The sequence below is a fragment of the Daphnia magna genome, linkage group LG7, assembly GCF_020631705.1.
Source record: "Daphnia magna isolate NIES linkage group LG7, ASM2063170v1.1, whole genome shotgun sequence".
In the NCBI taxonomy this organism is placed as follows: domain Eukaryota; kingdom Metazoa; phylum Arthropoda; class Branchiopoda; order Diplostraca; family Daphniidae; genus Daphnia; species Daphnia magna.
Window position 1 is genome coordinate 4,484,509 of NC_059188.1, and position 21,053 is coordinate 4,505,561.

Consider the following 21,053-nt stretch of genomic DNA (forward strand, 5'->3'; position numbering starts at 1 on the left):
TTGCGTTCATTTGACGAACAGCTGCAAAATAAGATGAACGAACTAACTTCTTCAATTTTCGGCTGCCCGTCCGATAATCAGTATCAGATTCCATCTTCCTACACTGGTGAAGATTTTGGCGTTGAATATCTATACAAATTATCAGACCCATCATTCAAGATCGGCTCTAATCTGGAAGAGGATATTGATGGAGGTTTTAATGACGAAGAAATAGCAGCCACTACAGCCTTGGTCAGTACAGACGAGGGTGATTTCGATGCCGAACTTGACGTAGCGACTACTGCTTTCCTTCAATCGAATATAGAAGATAAAGAAGGCGAAGTGCCTCTTGTAACGACTGATTTCAAGTCCATTCAAGGATGGGACAAGGTGGTCCAACTGGCAAAGGCATTGGTAGATGTGACGGAACCCATCACAAATCTAAAAGGCGAATGGTTAGTTGAAGTTTATAACCAACTACACCTATTTGACCAGAAGCCTATGACATATTTACGAACATTGAAGCCTTCAAAAGGCAGTTTTGCCAGAAATAAAAGTGGACATCTCGGACAAAAGGCAACAAAACGATGCTTTGTTTCGGGTGGAAGCCCTTCTCTGCCACATAGCAAGAGTCGTGTGGTGGAAGCCATTTGTGTCCAGCTAATGAATGAAATCACTTCGCCAACTAGAAAAAGCAACAAAGATTCAGAATATGTATCCCGATATGGTCGAGTAGTGCAGAGATATAATGAAATAAAACATAATGTTTCGCAATCAACCATTCTAATGGAGAGAACGGGAATAACTTTGTTTCAAATTAACGAGTCCACTCTCTCGACATGGTAAATTAACTATTCATTTTGTCTGCCCTGTCCTGCTTGTTATTCTTCTAATTATGCGTATTTTTTATTTGTAAACATTTGCAGGCATAAGAACAGCATTCGTGTTGAGGAGATAAAAACTTTGCTGCAAGGAGGAAAATTACTCACCGTTTCCTTGTGCGCAACAGAACCGCTCTTGTCAGCCAATGATCGTCCGACACAATCAAGTCAATTGAGTAACCATATGGTTTTTGAAGAACCCCAAGACAATACCGGTCTGGCTCAAGTTAGACGACGACATACGGCCCCATCTAACAATGAAGACAACTCTCTCACAAGTCAAGAAGAGATTGCTAAGAAACCTGACTTTGACCAATTTACAATCGTCGTGATTGATAATCCCGAATTGTTGATCAGTCCAGCCATATCACGAACAACGGCATGGCGTAAAAGAAAGAATCCTCTAACAGGAAGTGCAGGAAAAGAAAAGGAGCAAGAACGGAAGGCTTACACCTGCACTAAGTGTCAGCAACCGATGACAACTACCAATGGACATTCACAGTTTAGAGGACAACGTTACTGTCCAAATACAGAGACGCTGACAAAAAAGGAATGGCTAGAAGTAAAGAAAAACGAAAAGAAAAAATAATGTGGGTGCTTTTTTTTTTGTGTGTTCTTCAATTCTTTATTTTATGTTGGTTACTATTTCTATAACCAAGTTCTTTATACAGGATGTAACGTTACTTTCATTAAATATTACAGTATAGTTACAATCACTAATAATGAAATTATGACTCTTCCCTCTCTGTCCAGTTCTACACATGTAGTCTCAGCTTGTGGTGGCACAAAATTGAGACCGCTCTCTCAGCCCAGTTACAGTCCACAACTACCAGCTTCTGATGGCCAACCTTTGAGACCGCTCTCTCATCACAGTTTTATACATGTAGTCTCAGCTTGTGATGGCACAAAATTGAGACCGCTCTCTAAGCCCAGTTACAGTCCACAACTACCAGCTTCTGATGGCCAACATTTGAGACCGCTCTCTCATACCAGTTTTAGACATGTAGTCGTAGCTTGTGGTGGCACAAAATTGAGACCGCTCTCTCAGCCCAGTTACAGTCCACAACTACCAGCTACCAGCCCACCTTTGAGACCGCTCTCTCATCCCAGTTTTAGACATGTAGTCTCAGCTTATGGTGGCTTGAATTGAATTGAATCCGCTCTCTCAGACACTAAAGTCACAAACAATAAAGGTACATACAAATTTATTGATGCAAATGCAATGTTATGTTATAATTTGGAAAATTTTTTACCTACCAGGATTGATCTACGACTCTTCCATCACCTGCAGAAAATGTTCACCAGATGAGGCATTAGAGATTGAGGAACAGCCGGACAACACTGTCCTCGCACAAGTGAAACGACGCCAGGATTTGATTGTTATCTTTCGTCTCTTTATTGTTTGTTTTCTCTCTGCAATCCGTATTCGTGTTACTATCAATAATGTAGCCTAATTGTTTGTTCAGAAAACGACATGTTTCATTTCAAACAGAAAAATGTAGCTTGAAGAAATAAATGCAAATTCAAACTGGTGTCGCCGCTGTTAAACGCGCACACATAAACAACAAACAATTGAAGTGTGCCTCACGAAATCTGTAGTACAAAACATAAACTACAAACAATTGAAGGGTGCCTCCCGAAATCTCCCTCTTTTTTTTGAACGGCAGGTCCTTAAAAAAACAAATGAGGAACGCATCGCAAAACTTTTCTTTCCCCTCTCCTCCTTTTCCCTTCCTTTCCCCCTTCTCTTCTTTTCTTTTTCCCCCCGTCGTAGAGAAGATTACGCCCCAGCTTTTGCGCAGGGGCCATGCTAATCTTCTCTGTATCGTTTAAATTTTAGTATATGTATTCCGTGTGGAATACAGTAACAATAATGCCGACCAAAGCTTTTGTACCTCTTATTTTTCAAGTCCAATCCGTTGCTGCAACTTAACGTTGTTTGTACGTGGAAATGATCTATTGAATAGTGATAGTCAGTCAGCTGTCAGATTTCCTAAAATGAACTCTATTCAGATATTTGCTTTTGTGTGTCCCCCATGCGCAGTGCTCTTGGGCCGACTTGACGAAAGAGTATTCAACGATGTATTGCATTAGGGCAGCTACCGTCAAGGGACTTCTGCTCAATTCATGGCGTATAACAATCGTGAATCTATGCTCTCTTTTTTACCAGCGAGCACGTTTCTCATTCTGGTGCACCATCACGGTGGGGAATTTGTACGTGGTGTAAAAAGCCAGATTTGTTTGAAAGCATTGCAACGAACAGAGACAAAAAACAAACAGAAAAGAAATCAAGTGTACAGTCCTTCAAACCGGAGTTGAACCAGTGACCAGTAAGTAGCGCAATTTCCTAGTTTTCTTATAGGATTCGAACCTACGCTCCCGAACGGAATCTGATTTCTAGTCAGTCGCCTTAACCACTCGGCCACATCTGATGTTAGTTAACGTCAGAAAAATTGATGAAAACCCGCTATAACTCATTAACAGCTGATCTACTTCAATTGATTTTGATATAAATCTTTTACGTGTGTGTCAGAAGAGGGATTCGAACCCTCGCCCAGAGAACTGGACTGCGACCTGAACGCAGCGCCTTGGACCGCTCGGCCATCCTGACTGAATGCCTTTGAATAATTTTGGGGAGTGGTCCCCTGTATTTCACTTACATTGTGATCATGATTTTGTGGCTACGCGTATGTTAACAATTATATAAATGTCTTCAGTGCACTGTGTGTCGGAAATTCCGACGGACGAAGCTCACAGCCATCGTCCGGGTGCCATCCCTTTGGCCGAAGAAGGCTAGACTCAGACGAGTCACCCTCGGTGGAGTTCCGCGCTACCGAGGGTAAGGAAGTCCATTAGCGGAAGCAAGTGACTTAAGACCGTCTTGGAGGCGTTGGGCTCGTTATTGGAGGCTGGAGCTCGAGACTGTGACATTGGAACTAGCTGAGTGCTTTTCCATATATATGGAGACACCTGTTGAGGGTGAAAGAAACGACGTGAGGGTTGAACGCATTGAGGCGGAGTCTGCAGAGTTCATCCCGCCAGATTATAGGTTTCGTTCCCGCAGGGTTATCGGGAGGTTTACTGATCGATAACCGGCAATCTTCAGCAGCGGTGCCCTCTATTCCAGGATCGGACGGCCGGACAAATTAGACAACAGTGTAGTTTTTCTGTGTATAAAAGGGGCCGTCGTGCCATGTTAATACACTCACTTTTTCTCACCGACTTGTCGCGTTAAGGTCCCCTCATTTGCTCCAGTAATCCGTTCTGTTTCAGCAACGCTCGAAGTTCTCCTGCCGCCGCCTCCTCCAGCTTGCCAGCCGCCGCCACCGACGTGCTAGCCCGCGAACGAAGCAGCCATCCGAGACTTCTCATCAAACCGCAACGAGTAATACTCAGCGGCCGCGAACTCTGTTAAGCCCGACAAGGCTTAACAGGATTTGACCGAGCTCTAGCCCGATAAAGGCGAACAGCCGTCACCGGACTTACAGCGCAAGCCCGATAAGGCGAACGCAGTAGCCGTTTGATAAGTGCTACGGCAACAGATAAAAGTTAAACCGAAGGAAAGGCACACAGTCTGGCAGGCTTACCACCGTAAGACCCGACTGACCTTCTGCGCCAGCAGTAATCTGGCCTTACGGGACAAGATTACTGAAATTGGTCCTTCGAACCGGAGATCCCGGTGTTAAAATCCTTCAAAGTTCGAAAAAACAAAATATTTTCGGACTCTGAAAAAAGATAGGACTCAGACGAAAAAAAATATTTTTCAGCTGGGAGAAAAAACTAAGGACTTAGTAAAAATTCGACAAACTAAAAATCTTTTTCGGTTTCTTTTTTTTTTCTGATTGCAGTGTTGGACAATATCCGTACGCCCGCCGAAGAGTCGGTATACCGCCAGTTCGAGAGAGCCCTCGAGAACAATTATCTTCACTCGCTGTGGGTCGGCCTAGACCGGGTGGTGCCACGAGAAATCTTCCGTCGGTTGGGCCTACGGGAGCCATTCCCTCGCCCCAGCTCAGCTCAGGCTAAAGCTAAACCAACCACCTCGTCCAGCAGATTCACCCCCTACGCCCGACCGGCGGAAACCGACTTGAATTTCTTGAACGACAAGGAGCGGGCCGAGCTAGAATCGGTCCAAAAGGTGAAGGAGGAGCACGCGTTGGCCATACTAATTGCGCAGAGAAAGGAGAAAGAAGCCGCAGAGACCGCGCTATACCTGCAGCAAACTTGTCTCCTGCGTAGGGAGAAGGAAGCCCTTGTACAGCGCGAGGAAGAACTCGCAAAAAGCTCCGCAGCCCGGAAACTTGCAGCGAAGACCCCCGAGCCTTACGTCCCGTCACCAATAGTGCGGCCGGCGGTACTGCAGATTCAACCTCTCCCAGACGCACCTTCTCAGCCCGGACCATCCGCCCCGGCTCCCGAAGCTCTGCTAGTAACCCCGGTGCGGTCTTCCAAATCCTCGAAGTCCTCCAAATCTTCCAAATCGCGTAGCTGCTCGTCACGGTCGAGGACGGAGGCGCCCGGGGAGACACCTAAAACCAGCAAGGAGGGCCGAGGCAGGACATCCTAGTCAGAGAAGGTGCTCGCAAAGCTGTTCAAGAAGCACGGGATCAACACCTCGGACGACGAGGACGCCGTGCTAAAATCCCCTACAAGCTCTTATTCTTCTTAATCTCTTTCTTATTAAACTTCTGTATACTCGTTGTTGTTACTCGTTGCTTCGGCATAAAAACTTCTGTATACTCGTTGTTGTTACTCGTTGCTGTTAAACGCAAATAAAAATATTTTCAACCGATCTATCGCGTCTTAACTGACCCCATTCTTCGGTAAAAAGAAAAAGTATAAAAAGGAAATGGCGGAATCGAAGTCAGGCAAAACCCGAGCGGCAGTGGTCACGGAGGTGTCCGACGAACGATTCTCGTTACAAGAAGTAGCATTGGACGAGGCGAAAAACGACATCGCCAGCCTTAACGGCTGGATCGAAAGAGTCGACGCTAAGTTCACGAAGGAATGTCAACGGTTGAGCCAAGAAGCTCAGGTCGTTACTGACAGACAAGATGGTACGCTAGCGACGATCGATGCAAGAGTGCGAGCGCTTGAAGTGGAAGTTCGCCGTCTTGGCGTGTAACTGCCACAAGTAGAGTTGCAGCTCTAGCAGAGACAGTCGACGGCAATAGAAACCATGATGAAGACGTTAAGAGACGAGATGCACGAGCAAAGGGCGAACATCACGTTTTCGCACCAAAGAATGGTCGAACTCGAAACCTCCAAGGCGATGAAAAAACACAAGGACGATATTCTTATTGAGCTGAGGCGGAGCTTAGTGACAGAGCAAGGGGAGACCCCCGAGACGGGGGGAGACTCCTCAGAAGGAACGGTGACGGCGAGAAGCCGCCACTCAAGTAACGCGTCTGTGATAAACATCTCCTGTGATACCAGGGATGATTTGACGGCCGAACGAGACACCCTGATGGGAGAACTGATGGGCGCCGGACACATAGTGAGAACGTCGAAAGACAAAAAGGAACGCCGAGTGAATACAATCAAGGCACAGTCCAGACATGACAGAATTGTGGAATTAACACGGAAGCTGGCTGGAATCTCGACTGCGGATGAGAGAACGAGTGACCGCGAGCAGCTAGACGTAGCGCTGAGCGAGATAGCGGTGTTGGAACAGTTGGCAGAGCCTCCGAAACGAGACCCTACACCAACGACCACGACACTCGTCAATCGACCAGCGTTACCCCTTCCGGTGTTTAGTGGTGATATTGCAGCGTGGGAGAGTTAGAAAGCCGCCTGGGCGACCTACGACGACGACAACACGCTGACAAATGAGCAAAAATATCAATACCTTCGGGGCTGTTTAAAAGGAAAGGCGGCAGACGCGGTTTCGTACATGCAATACTGGTCGAATCAATACCTCAAGGCGCTGGAATTACTGACCGATAGATTCGGAGATCAAGATAGGCTAAAAAAGCACTATCTGGCGGAACTAAAGGCGATGACAAACACTCGATTGAGCGAGACTTCCGCTCTTTCGCAGTGGCAAAAACTCCATGAATGGCTGGCGAATAGCGTCGCGGTGTTAAGCAGCCTGGGAGTAGATACAAGGACACATCAAGCCTATCTCGCCCCAAACCTACTGGCGTCCTTTCCAAAGGCGTTGGTTAGCCGGTGGCGAGATAGGTGGGAAGATGATGAACCGACGTTCTCAAAGATTTTGAAGGCCCTGAAAAGGGAAATAAAACATAGAGAGGAAGACGAGACGTCGGCGTCGAGCTGTAGCGGGAAGCCCGTACCAGAGTCGGCCACTACCACGACGAATAACGGGAACAAAGGCATGGCATGCCTGTTTTGCCGAAAGATACATTTGCACCATAACTGCAACCAAGGGTCGTCAGCTCAGAGAAGAGCGGCGGCAGAGAAAGTGGGTCGGTGCCTGAAGTGTCTGACCCGATCACATCGGACGGAACATTGCATCTCGCGAATTCCGTGCCGACACTGCGGAAGCACGGAGCATAGCCCTGCCGTATGCGTGGCTAGACCAAGGGGCAGCGGTAACGCGCCAGCTCCCGCAGGAAACAGAGGATTCTCCCCTCAAAGAGCTCCAAAGGTGGTGACGATAGACACCACCACGTTGACGATCTCCACAAGATCAAAGACGGGAGTATTGCCAACCTTCACGGCTTACCTTAAAGGGAGCGCCAGAGACCGGGTAAAGATAGTCGGTTTAATTGACTCTGGAAGCAAGAGAACGTTCGTCCGTCAGGACACGGCGACCAGAGTCGGAGCGAAGAAAATAAGGGCTGAATACCTGGCGGTCAATGGGTTCGGAGACCGGAACAAAGCGGGCAAAAACCATGCAGTGTTCAGACTCAGGCTCGCGGGACTTAGCCAGGATGCCCCAGAGATAGAAATCGCAGCCATTGCGAGGAAATTCCTTGCAAACGCAAAGAAAGTCACCCCGACGGATTTCTCAAAGGGCCTGATAGGCGAGGGGAAAGACTTAGCCGATGACCGGTACATAACCGGGCAACAAGGCAATCAATTTGACATCATCGTCGGCTGTGATTTCATCTGGTCGATAATGCAGCACAAGACCATCCCAGGCGCAAATGGGCTGGTCGCATGTGCAAGCAAAGTCGGCTGGCTGATCTTCGGCACGATGGATGAAAAAAGTAAGGCGGAAGAACAAGTGTTGACCGCGGCAATAGACGTACAAAAGCCAATGATGGACTTCAAAGAATTTGGGAGTCTAGAGCATATGGGGGTAACCCCGCAGGAAAAAGCAGAACCCGCATTCTTGGAGGCCTATCAGGAGACGACTCTGCGGGCAGACGATGGGCGATACATGGTGTTGTTCCCCATCAAGATCGGCCATCGCAGGATCGAATCCAACCGGAACATCGCGATGATACGGCTGCAAGGGCTGCTGGGAAAGACCCAATTGGAAGATAAGCTGAAATACCACGAGATATTCCAGCAATATATCAGAGACGGATTCATCGAAGAAGCCGACCGAGGATTCACCGGTTACTGCACTTACTTGCCTCAACGCCCGGTGATTAAAGTTAGTGCGGAAACCACGAAAATTCGGCAGGTGTTCGATGGATCAGCACACATGAAGGAAAGACCTAGCATCAACCATGATTTGGAGATAGGGCCAAATCTAAACCCGAAAGTGTTGGCGGTCTTGTTGCGTTTCCGACAGAATCGGATAGCCTCGACCGCCGATATCACTCAGGCGTTTCTCCAAGTTGAGATCCACCCGGAGCACGGGCAATTGATAAGGTTCATCTGGGTCGATGATCCTAAAAAACCCCAGCCTAGATTCATCGAGTATAGATGGAAAAGAGTGCCGTTCGGGTTGTCATGCAGCCCGTTCATTCTCAAGGCTGTCATCCTCAAACAACTGAAAGGGTTTGAAGGAATATACCCCGAGACAGTGCGGCAGCTACAACAGCAGTTGTACGTTGACGACTGGCTAGGGGGGGAGACCAATGTTGAGGAAGCGGAGAAGCGTATTCGCGAAGCGAACATGATCTTCAAAGCCGCAAAAATGGAGCTGTGCAAATGGACCTCCAACAGCGCAGAGTTGATTGAAAGACTGTCGGAGGTTCAATTTAAAGAGACGGTCATGAACATGGCAGCAGAGGGCAAGTCAGCCACAAAAGCCTTAGGGGTGATCTGGGATCCAGCATCGGACAAATTTAAGTTTGATCCGGCGCAGGTACTCAGAGAAGCCCGCGAAATTGGTGACAGACCCACCAAACGGAAGCTTTTCAGCCTTGCACTGAAAATTTTTGACCCTTTGGGTCTCATCGCTCCGGTGACGTTGGTGGGGAAACTCATCATGCAAAAGGTCTGGTTGGCAGGATCAGGATGGGACGAGCCCATTCCAATCGAGGTGATACCTCATTGGAAAACTTTCATTGACGGGATAACTGAGCTGAAGAACACAAGCCAGCCCCGATGGTCAGGAGAACATGACGGGAGACTCCATTTGTTCTGCGACGCAAGCAATGACGCCTACAGTGTGGTGGCATATTTGCAGAGAACCGATGGGGAAGACCCAGTGATGCTGTGCAGCAAAACGAGAGTAGCGCCGGACCCCAAGAAATCAGTCTCGATCCCGAGGCTGGAACTTCTGAGCGGGCTCTTGGCAGCGAGACTCGGGAGCTACGGCGAGAAAGCGACGGAAACACAGATAAAGAGGATACTTCTGTGGACCGACTCAGCGATAGCTTTCTGGTGGATGAAAAGCGAGGCAGGTCGGTGGAAGCAGTTTGTCCATAACAGAGTGACGGAGATAAGGCGGACAGTGGAAACTGAGGAAATCAGACACTGTCCAGGATTACAGAACACGGCGGACGTAGCATCCAAAGGAGCTACGGCGGCACAATTAAACGCACAAAAGAGTTGGTGGACTGGCCCATCTTGGATGGGAAAAGACAAAGAGTGGCCCCAGTCACCAAGCTCAGCGACCGAGCTCCAGTTGCAGGAGGTCTCGGTCGAAGAAAAGGCAGACGAGATAACACAATGTGCGGTATCGATCGAAGCAAAGTGGTACGAGAGATTCAGCTCCATGCGAACCATGGTAAGAGTCTTGGCCGAAGAGCGATAAAGAAGTTCAAAGGCAAAGAAAGTCCGGAAAGCCCGGTTGCAACGATCAGACACCGGGGGAGGAGGTTGAAGTTCCCCGTGTTGACCACAGATGAAACTCGAGAGGCAACGCTCGAGCTTTACAAAGAAGCCCAGGCGACTCACTACGGAGCAGTGGTGAAGAGCTTTAAAGCTGGGAAAACAGAGGTCCCACATGAGTTGAGAAAACTCGGTCTCACGTGGGACGACAAAGACGAGTTGATCAGGTGTCGAGGCCGGCATCTAAATTGGATGGAATATAATAAAAAAGCAGCGCTCATTCTGCTACCGGTCGAACACATCATAACCAGAAGACTGATTGAACAGACGCATCTTCGGTTGAAACATACCGGAGTGAAAACCATGATGGGGGCACTCAGAACGGATTTCTGGATTCCGAAGATGCGGCAGACCATCAAAAAAGAGGCGAGTAAGTGCACGAGATGCCAGAGAATGGACTCGAGGCACTTCGATGAGATACCGGCGCCTCTACCGTTGGACCGCCTGCAAATGTCGAACCCGTTTACGATAACGGGGGTAGATTTCGCAGGCCCGTTCCCAGTGGAGTCGCCGGCAAATAGCGGCCACAAGACGAAGGTATTCGTGTGTCTCTTCACCTGTGCCGTAACAAGAGCTGTTCATCTCGAAGTTACGACTGACAAGGAGATTTTCACGTTTATCTTCGCGCTGAGACGATTCTTTGCACGGAGAGAGTACCCCAGGACGCTCTACTCCGATAATGCAGGAACGTTCACGTTGGCCGCTAAGTACCTGAGAGCAGCGTACAGAGACAGCAGGGTGTTTAACACACTGGTTGATCTCAACATAAAGTGGAGATTTTCTCCGAGTCTGGCCCCTTGGTGGGGCGGATTCTGGGAAAGGATGGTGCAGACCGTCAAACGGCTGCTATACAAAACGTACGGAAGCGATTGTATGGAGTACGATCTATTCCAGACGGTGTTGACAGAGATCGAAGACACCATCAACACCAGACCGTTGACATATGTAGCAGAAGATGATATGGAGCCGCTAACGCCCAAGCAATTGGTCACAGGCTACCGACCAGCATCACCCAGTCGATGACGAGGAGAGAGAGTACTCGGACCGGTTGACGCTGACAAAGAGAGAGAGGATCAGGAGAAACCAGGTGGCTCAATGGTGGAAAGATTTGTACACGGAATACGTGATGGATTTGGAGCAGTTTCACTGTCCAACTCCAGGGCATACGAAGGAGATTGAACTGGGACAAGTCGTGTTGATCCACGACGAGTCGGCCAAAGGAACGAGATGGAAGTCCGAGAGAGTAGTTAAGCTAATTCCCGGCAAAGATGGAAAGACGAGGCGTGTGAACGTGCTCATAGCAGACAAGTTCAGAGGCAAAGGGTCGATCATGATAACGAGAGACCCGAAGAGTTTATATCCGTTGGAGCTCCACGCGGGCCAGATAGACGATGACCATCGGAACATCGGACGAATTTCACTCTTAATTTTTTTTATACGTTTTTAACAAATAATTTTTACAGGGCAAAGCTGCAGGATCTGCGTCATGGTGTACCAATGTGGGGAATGAGCAAGGAGAGATAGTAATCTCCGTCTTAACAACATCCGAGAGTTTGACCAATCTGAAACCTTTAGCCAATGGCCTCGTTGAGCGATATTCCAAAGCTAATCAGCCACATCCATCAGTTTTATACACAGGTATAGTGATTAAATGGCTTTAATTATTGCAATCAATATTCTATTAAATCAATTTTCCATTTTACAGACAGAGATTGCTGCAAAGTAGATGGCGATAGCAAATATCGCCGACTTTTTCCACAATGGGAAAATCTTCTAGTACGAATGGATTCGTGGCATTTTATGCGGAGGATCGCCAAGGCCTGCAGCAATGAGAGCCATCCCCTCTACGGTCCGTTTATGCAGAAAGTTTCTTCAGCCATTTTTGAATGGGACCTCGGCGATGTTGCAACATTACGTACTTCCAAGGAGGGTGAACTAAAAAAAGGCGGGTGTGTCGAAGCATTCCACTGCGGCTGTCAACAAAGCCATCACGAAATTTGAATTGGCCAGGCATTGTCGGCGAAGAACAAGAGGAGAGCAAGAAACCATCCGGCTCATAGAAAGTCTGTTTTTGAACGCCGAGTATCTGACCGACTTTCTCGGAACTCTTTTATTGAAAGAGGACGCTTTTGAAATATGGCAAGAAGAGCAATGTCATGTTAAGTGCTTACAGGATCCTGTTAATGTGATGCTCTACACGCAAACCGGTACAATATCCAAGGGTGGTATTTCATTGCCGGTGTATCGTTGTGCCCGTGGAACAACATCATTAGAATCCTTTCACGCCCATCAAGTAAACTTCATTCCTGGTAATTTCGTCATTTTTCTATTTCAAGGTATTATTTTACACATAATATTTGTTTTTTTAGGCACCTCTGCTGATGACGTTCACTTTCAAGCATATTTACTAGACGGAATTGTTAGGTGGAATTCCACGAGATCTTCGGAGTCAGTTGATTCCCCGCGTAGCGCTTTGCGTTCATTTGACGAACAGCTGCAAAATAAGATGAACGAACTAACTTCTTCAATTTTCGGCTGCCCGTCCGATAATCAGTATCAGATTCCATCTTCCTACACTGGTGAAGATTTCGGCGTTGAATATCTATACAAATTATCAGACCCATCATTCAAGCTCGGCTCTAATCTGGAAGAGGATATTGATGGAGGTTTTAATGACGAAGAAATAGCAGCCACTACAGCCTTGGTCAGTACAGACGAGGGCGATTTCGATGCCGAACTTGACGTAGCGACTACTGCTTTCCTTCAATCGAACATAGAAGATAAAGAAGGCGAAGTGCCTCTTGTAACGACGGATTTCAAGTCCATTCAAGGATGGGACAAGGTGGTCAAACTGGCAAAGGCATTGGTAGATGTGACGGAACCCATCACAAATCTAAAAGGCGAATGGTTAGTTGAAGTCTATAACCAACTACACCTATTTGACCAGAAGCCTATTACATATTTACGAACATTGAAGCCTTCAAAAGGCAGTTTTCCAGATATAAAAGTGGACATCTCGGACAAGAGGCAACAAAACGATGCTTTGTTTCGGGTGGAAGCCCTTCTCTGCCACCTAGCAAGAGTCGTGTGGTGGAAGCCATTTGTGTCCAGCTAATGAATGAAATCACTTCGCCAACTAGAAAAAGCAACAAAGATTCAGAATATGTATCCCGATATGGTCGAATAGTGCTGAGATATAATGAAATAAAACATTATGTTTCGCAATCAACCATTCTAATGGAGAGAACGGGAATAACTTTGTTTCAAATTAACGAGTCCACTCTCTCGACATGGTAAATTAACTATTCATTTTGTCTGCCCTGTCCTGCTTGTTATTCTTCTAATTATGCATATTTTTCATTTGTAAACATTTGCAGGCATAAGAACAGCATTCGTGTTGAGGAGATAAAAACTTTGCTGCAAGGAGGAAAATTACTCACCGTTTCCTTGTGCGCAACAGAACCGCTCTTGTCAGCCAATGATCGTCCGACACAATCAAGTCAATTGAGTAACCATATGGTTTTTGAAGAACCCCAAGACAATACCGGTCTGGCTCAAGTTAGACGACGACACACGGCCCCATCTAACAATGAAGACAACTCTCTCACAAGTCAAGAAGAGATTGCTAAGAAACCTGACATTGACCAATTTACAATTGTCGTGATTGATAATCCCGAATTGTTGATCAGTCCAGCCATATCACGAACAACGGCATGGCGTAAAAGAAAGAATCCTCTAACAGGAAGTGCAGGAAAAGAAAAGGAGCAAGAACGGAAGGCTTACACCTGCAATAAGTGTCAGCAACCGATGACAACTACCAATGGACATTCACAGTTTAGAGGACAACGTTACTGTCCAAATAGAGAGACGCTGACAAAAAAGGAATGGCTAGAAGTAAAGAAAAACGAAAAGAAAAAATAATGTGGGTGCTTTTTCTTTTTGTGTGTTCTTCAATTCTTTATTTTATGTTGGTTACTATTTCTATAACCAAGTTCTTTATACAGGATGTAACGTTACTTTCATTAAATATTACAGTATAGTTACAATCACTAATAATGAAATTATGACTCTTCCCTCTCTGTCCAGTTCTACACATGTAGTCTCAGCTTGTGGTGGCACAAAATTGAGACCGCTTTCTCAGCCCAGTTACAGTCCACAACTACCAGCTTCTGATGGCCAACCTTTGAGACCGCTCTCTCATCCCAGTTTTATACATGTAGTCTCAGCTTGTGATGGCAAAAAATTGAGACCGCTCTCTAAGCCCAGTTACAGTCCACAACTACCAGCTTCTGATGGCCAAAATTTGAGACCGCTCTCTTATACCAGTTTTAGACATGTAGTCGTAGCTTGTGGTGGCACAAAATTGAGACCACTCTCTCAGCCCAGTTACAGTCCACAACTACCAGCTACCAGCCCACCTTTGAGACCGCTCTCTCATCCCAGTTTTAGACATGTAGTCTCAGCTTATGGTGGCTTGAATTGAATTGAATCCGCTCTCTCAGACACTCTCAGTCACAAACAATAAAGGTACATACAAATTTATTGATGCAAATGCAATGTTATGTTATAATTTGGAAAATTTTTTACTTACCAGGATTGATCTACGACTCTTCCATCACCTGCAGAAAATGTTCACCAGATGAGGCATTAGAGATTGAGGAACAGCCGGACAACACTGTCCTTGCACAAGTGAAACGACGCCATGATTTGATTGTTATCTTTCGTCTCTTTATTGTTTGTTTTCTCTCTGCAATCCGTATTCGTGTTACTATCAATAATGTAGCCTAATTGTTTGTTCAGAAAACGACATGTTTCATTTCAAACAGAAAAATGTAGATTGAAGAAATAAATGCAAATTCAAACTGGTGTCGCCGCTGTTAAACGCGCACACATAAACAACAAACAATTGAAGAGTGCCTCACGAAATCTGTAGTACAAAACATAAACTACAAACAATTGAAGGGTGCCTCCCGCAATCTCCCTCTTTTTTTTGAACGGCAGGTCCTTAAAAAAACAAATGAGGAACGCATCGCAAAACTTTTCTTTCCCCTCTCCTCCTTTTCCCTTCCTTTCCCCCTTCTCTTCTTCCTTTTCCCCCCGTCGTAGAGAAGATTACGCCCCAGCTTTAACGCAGGGGCCATGCTAATCTTCTCTGTATCGTTTAAATTTTAGTATATGTATTCCGTGTGGAATACAGTAACAATAATGCCGACCAAAGCTTTTGTACCTCTTATTTTTCAAGTCCAATCCGTTGCTGCAGCTTAACGTTGTTTGTACGTGGAAATGATCTATTGAATAGTGATAGTCAGTCAGCTGTCAGATTTCCTAAAATGAACTCTATTCAGATATTTGCTTTTGTGTGTCCCCCATGCGCAGTGCTCTTGGGCCGACTTGACGAAAGAGTATTCAACGATGTATTGCATTAGGGCAGCTAACGTCCAGGGACTTCTGCTCAATCCATGGCGTATAACAATCGTGAATCTATGCTCTCTTTTTTACCAGCGAGCCATTTTCTCATTCTGGTGCATATCACGGTGGGGAATTTGTACGTGGTGTAAAAAGCCAGATTTGTTTGAAAGCATTGCAACGAACAGAGACAAAAAACAAACAGAAAAGAAATCAAGTGTACAGTCCTTCGAACCGGAGTTGAACCAGTGACCTATGGATATCTTTGTACAATGCTACAGTCCACCGCTCTACCAACTGAGCTATCGAAGGGACATGAATCTTTAGATTCAGTTGAGTACTAACTATAGAAATGGTGTGCGTGACAACTGAGCAAACTTCAGTAAGTATTAACAAAAATCTCATTCAATTCTCACGTATAGTAACTGTAATAGTAAGCAGCGCAATTTCCTAGTTTTCTTATAGGATTCGAACCTACGCTCCCGAACGGAAACTGATTTCTAGTTAGTCGCCTTAACCACTCGGCCACATCTGCTGTTAGTTAACGTCAGAACAATTGATGAAAACCCGCTATAACTCATTAACAGCTGATCTACTTCAATTGATTTTTATATAAATTTTTTACGTGTGTGTCAGAAGAGGGATTCGAACCCTCGCCCAGAGAACTGGACTGCGACCTGAACGCAGGGCCTTGGACCGCTCGGCCATCCTGACTGAATGCCTTTGAATAATTTTTGGGAGTGGTCCCCTATATTTCACTTACATTGTGATCATGATTTTGTGGCTACGCGTATGTTAACAATTATATAAATGTCTTCAGTGCACTGTGTGTCGGAAATTCCGACGGACGAAGCTCACAGCCATCGTCCGGGTGCCATCCCTTTGGCCGAAGAAGGCTAGACTCAGACGAGTCACCCTCGGTGGAGTTCCGCGCTACCGAGGGTAAGGAAGTCCATTAGCCGAAGCAAGTGACTTAAGACGGCCTAGGGCTGCAAGAGCCGTAGGTCGTCTTGGAGGCGTTGGGCTCGTTATTGGAGGCTGGAGCTCGAGACTGTGACATTGGAACTAGCTGAGTGCTTTTCCATATATATGGAGACACCTGTTGAGGGTGAAAGGAACGACGTGAGGGTTGAACTCATTGAGGCGGAGTCTGCAGAGTTCATCCCGCCAGATTATAGGTTTCGTTCCCGCAGGGTTATCGGGAGGTTTACTGATCGATAACCGGCAATTTTCAGCAGCGGTTCCCTTTATTCCAGGATCGGACGGCCGGACAAATTAGACAACGGTGTATTTTTTCTGTGTATAAAAGGGGCCGTCGTGCCATGTTAATACACTCACTTTTTCTCACCGACTTGTCGCGTTAAGGTCCCCTCATTTGCTCCAGTAATCCGTTCTGTTTCAGCAACGCTCGAAGTTCTCCTGCCGCCGCCTCCTCCAGCTTGCCAGCCACCGCCACCGACGTGCTAGCCCACGAACGAAGCAGCCATCCGAGACTTCTCATCAAACCGCAACGAGTAATACTCAGCGGCCGCGAACTCTGTTAAGCCCGACAAGGCTTAACAGGATTTGACCGAGCTCTAGCCCGATAAAGGCGAACAGCCGTCACCGGACTTACAGCGCAAGTCCGATAAGGCGAACGCAGTAGCCGTTTGATAAGTGCTACGGCAACAGATAAAAGTTAAACCGAAGGAAAGGCACACAGTCTTTCAACTTTCGTTCTGCACTCAGTTTTTTCAATTTTTTCGATAAGAACTTAGAAAAAACGAAGGACTTTGACGAAAAATTCGACAAACTAAAAATCTTTTTCGGTTTCTTTTTTTTTTTCTGATTGCAGTGTTGGACAATATCCGTACGCCCGCCGAAGAGTCGGTATACCGCCAGTTCGAGAGAGCCCTCGAGAACAATAATCTTCACTCGCTGTGGGTCGGCCTAGACCGGGTGGTGCCACGAGAAATCTTCCGTCGGTTGGGCCTACGGGAGCCATTCCCTCGCCCCAGCTCAGCTCAGGCTAAAGCTAAACCAACCACCTCGTCCAGCAGATTCGCCCCCTACGCCCGACCGGCGGAAACCGACTTGAAGTTCTTGAACGACAAGGAGCGGGCCGAGCTAGAATCGGTCCAAAAGGTGAAGTAGGAGCATGCGTTGGCCATACTAATTGCGCAGAGAAAGGAGAAAGAAGCCGCAGAGACCGCGCTATACCTGCAGCAAACTTGTCTCCTGCGTAGGGAGAAGGAAGCCCTTGTACAGCGCGAGGAAGAACTCGCAAAAAGCTCCGCAGCCCGGAGACTTGCAGCGAAGACCCCCGAGCCTTACGTCCCGTCACCAATAGTGCGGCCGGCGGTACTGCAGATTCAACCTCTCCCAGACGCACCTTCTCAGCCCGGATCATCCGCCCCGGCTCCCGAAGCTCTACTAGTAACCCCGGTGCGGTCTTCCAAATCCCCGAAGTCCTCCAAATCTTCCAAATCGCGTAGCGGCTCGTCACGGTCGAGGACGGAGGCGCCCGGGGAGACACCTAAAACCAGCAAGGAGGGCCGAGGCAGGACATCCTCGTCAGAGAAGGTGCTCGCAAAGCAGTTCAAGAAGCACGGGATCAACACCTCGGACGACGAGGACGCCGTGCTAAAATCCCCTACAAGCTCTTATTCTTCTTAATATCTTTCTTATTAAACTTCTGTATACTCGTTGTTGTTACTCGTTGCTTCGGCATAAAAACTTCTGTATACTCGTTGTTGTTACTCGTTGCTGTTAAACGCAAATAAAAATATTTTCAACCGATCTATCGCGTCTTACCTGACCCCATTCTTCGGTAAAAAGAAAAAGTATAAAAAAGAAATGGCGGAATCGAAGTCAGGCAAAACCCGAGCGGCAGTGGTCACGGAGGTGTCCGACGAACGATTCTCGTTACAAGAAGTAGCATTGGACGAGGCGAAAAACGACATCGCCAGCCTTAACGGCTGGATCGAAAGAGTCGACGCTAAGTTCAGGAAGGAATGTCAACGGTTGAGCCAAGAAGCTCAGGTCGTAACTGACAGACAAGATGATACGCTAGCGACGATCGATGCAAGGGTGCGAGTGCTTGAAGTGGAAGTTCGCCGTCTTGGCGTGTAACTGCCACAAGTAGAGTTGCAGCTCTAGCAGAGACAGTCGACGGCAATAGAAACCATGATGAAGACGTTAAGAGACGAGATGCACGAGCAAAGGGCGAACATCACGTTTTCGCACCAAAGAATGGTCGAACTCGAAACCTCCAAGGCGATGAAAAAACACAAGGACGATATTCTTATTGAGCTGAGGCGGAGCCGAGTGACAGAGCAAGGAGAGACCCCCGAGACGGGGGAAGACTCCTCAGAAGGAACGGTGACGGCGAGAAGCCGCCACTCAAGTAACGCGTCGGTGATAAACATCTCCTGTGATACCAGGGATGATTTGACGGCCGAACGAGACACCCTGATGGGAGAACTGATGGGCGCCGGACACATAGTGAGAACGTCGAAAGACAAAAAGGAACGCCGAGTGAATACACTCAAGGCACAGTCCAGACATGACAGAATTGTGGAATTAACACGGAAGCTGGCTGGAATCTCGACTGCGGATGAGAGAACGAGTGACCGCGAGCAGCTAGACGTAGCGCTGAGCGAGATAGCGGTGTTGGAACAGTTGGCAGAGCCTCCGAAACGAGACCCTACACCAACGACCACGACACTCGTCAATCGACCAGCGTTACCCCTTCCGGTGTTTAGTGGTGATTTTGCAGCGTGGGAGAGTTAGAAAGCCGCCTGGGCGACCTACGACGACGACAACACGCTGACAAATGAGCAAAAATATCAATACCTTCGGGGCTGTTTAAAAGGAAAGGCGGCAGACGCGGTTTCGTACATGCAATACTGGTCGAATCAATACCGCAAGGCGCTGGAATTACTGACCGATAGATTCGGAGATCAAGATAGGCTAAAAAAGCACTATCTGGCGGAACTAAAGGCGATGACAAACACTCGATTGAGCGAGACTTCCGCTCTTTCGCAGTGGCAAAAACTCCATGAATGGCTGGCGAATAGCGTCGCGGTGTTAAGCAGCCTGGGAGTAGATACAAGGACACATCAAGCCTATCTCGCCCCAGACCTACTGGCGTCCTTTCCAAAGGCGTTGGTTAGCCGGTGGCGAGATAGGTGGGAAGATGATGAACCGACGTTCTCAAAGATTTTGAAGGCCCTGAAAAGGGAAATAAAACATAGAGAGGAAGACGAGACGTCGGCGTCGAGCTGTAGCGGGAAGCCCGTGCCAGAGTCGGCCACTACCACGACGAATAACGGGAACAAAGGCATGGCATGCCTGTTTTGCCGAAAGATACATTTGCACCATAACTGCAACCAAGGGTCGTCAGCTCAGAGAAGAGCGGCGGCAGAGAAAGTGGGTCGGTGCCTGAAGTGTCTGACCCGATCACATCGGACGGAACATTGCATCTCGCGAATTCCGTGCCGACACTGCGGAAGCACGGAGCATAGCCCTGCCGTATGCGTGGCTAGACCAAGGGGCAGCGGTAACGCGCCAGCTCCCGCAGGAAACAGAGGATTCTCCCCTCAAAGAGCTCCAAAGGTGGTGACGATAGACACCACCACGTTGACGATCTCCACAAGATCAAAGATGGGAGTATTGCCAACCTTCACGGCTTACCTTAAAGGGAGCGCCAGAGACCGGGTAAAGATAGTCGGTTTAATTGACTCTGGAAGCAAGAGAACGTTCGTCCGTCAGGACACGGCGACCAGAGTCGGAGCGAAGAAAATAAGGGCTGAATACCTGGCGGTCAATGGGTTCGGAGACCGGAACAAAGCGGGCAAAAACCATGCAGTGTTCAGACTCAGGCTCGCGGGACTTAGCCAGGATGCCCCAGAGATAGAAATCGCAGCCATTGCGAGGAAATTCCTTGCAAACGCAAAGAAAGTCACCCCGACGGATTTCTCAAAGGGCCTGATAGGCGAGGGGAAAGACTTAGCCGATGACCGGTACATAACCGGGCAACAAGGCAATCAATTTGACATCATCGTCGGCTGTGATTTCATCTGGTCGATAATGCAGCACAAGACCATCCCAGGCGCAAATGGGCTGGTCGCATGTGCAAGCAAAGTCGGCTGGCTGATCTTCGGCACGATGGATGAAAAAAGTAAGGCGGAAGAACAAGTGTTGACCGCGGCAATAGACGTACAAAAGCCAATGATGGACTTCAAAGAATTTGGGAGTCTAGAGCATATGGGGGTAACCCCGCAGGAAAAAGCAGAACCCGCATTCTTGGAGGCCTATCAGGAGACGACTCTGCGGGCAGACGATGGGCGATACATGGTGTTGTTCCCCATCAAGATCGGCCATCGCAGGATCGAATCCAACCGGAACATCGCGATGATACGGCTGCAAGGGCTACTGGGAAAGACCCAATTGGAAGATAAGCTGAAATACCACGAGATATTCCAGCAATATATCAGAGACGGATTCATCGAAGAAGCCGACCGAGGAGTCACCGGTTACTGCACTTACTTGCCTCAATGCCCGGTGATTAAAGTTAGTGCGGAAACCACGAAAATTCGGCAGGTGTTC

The 21,053-nt window shown here is 47.6% G+C and overlaps 1 protein-coding gene, 3 non-coding genes and 2 pseudogenes across 4 annotated transcripts; 1 reads left to right on the top strand and 5 right to left on the bottom strand.

Annotated features, from left to right (window-relative positions):
• Window positions 1-2,654: 2,654 nt before the first annotated feature.
• LOC116928178 lies at window positions 2,655-2,723 on the bottom strand (annotated as a pseudogene).
• Window positions 2,724-3,387: 664 nt separating this feature from the next.
• Window positions 3,388-3,471, bottom strand: Trnal-cag. The gene has a single exon. It is a non-coding gene; the product is annotated as a tRNA-Leu (tRNA).
• A 6,425-nt stretch (window positions 3,472-9,896) lies between these two features.
• On the top strand, window positions 9,897-11,081 carry LOC123474455. The gene has a single exon (XM_045176669.1). It carries the CDS (start codon window positions 9,897-9,899, stop codon window positions 11,079-11,081), a length of 1,185 nt encoding a protein of 394 aa, XP_045032604.1.
• A 4,103-nt stretch (window positions 11,082-15,184) lies between these two features.
• LOC123474796 lies at window positions 15,185-15,253 on the bottom strand (annotated as a pseudogene).
• A 436-nt stretch (window positions 15,254-15,689) lies between these two features.
• Window positions 15,690-15,776, bottom strand: Trnay-gua. Its single transcript is given in 2 exon segments — window positions 15,690-15,725; window positions 15,740-15,776. It is a non-coding gene; the product is annotated as a tRNA-Tyr (tRNA).
• Window positions 15,777-16,094: 318 nt separating this feature from the next.
• On the bottom strand, window positions 16,095-16,178 carry Trnal-cag. Its single transcript has one exon. It is a non-coding gene; the product is annotated as a tRNA-Leu (tRNA).
• Between the last annotated feature and the right edge of the window lie 4,875 nt (window positions 16,179-21,053).

What these genes read in the sequence shown, in the direction of transcription:
- LOC123474455 (XM_045176669.1), top strand. Translation starts at nt 9,897, where the DNA reads ATGTGCGGTATCGATCGAAGCAAAGTGGTACGAGAGATTCAGCTCCAT.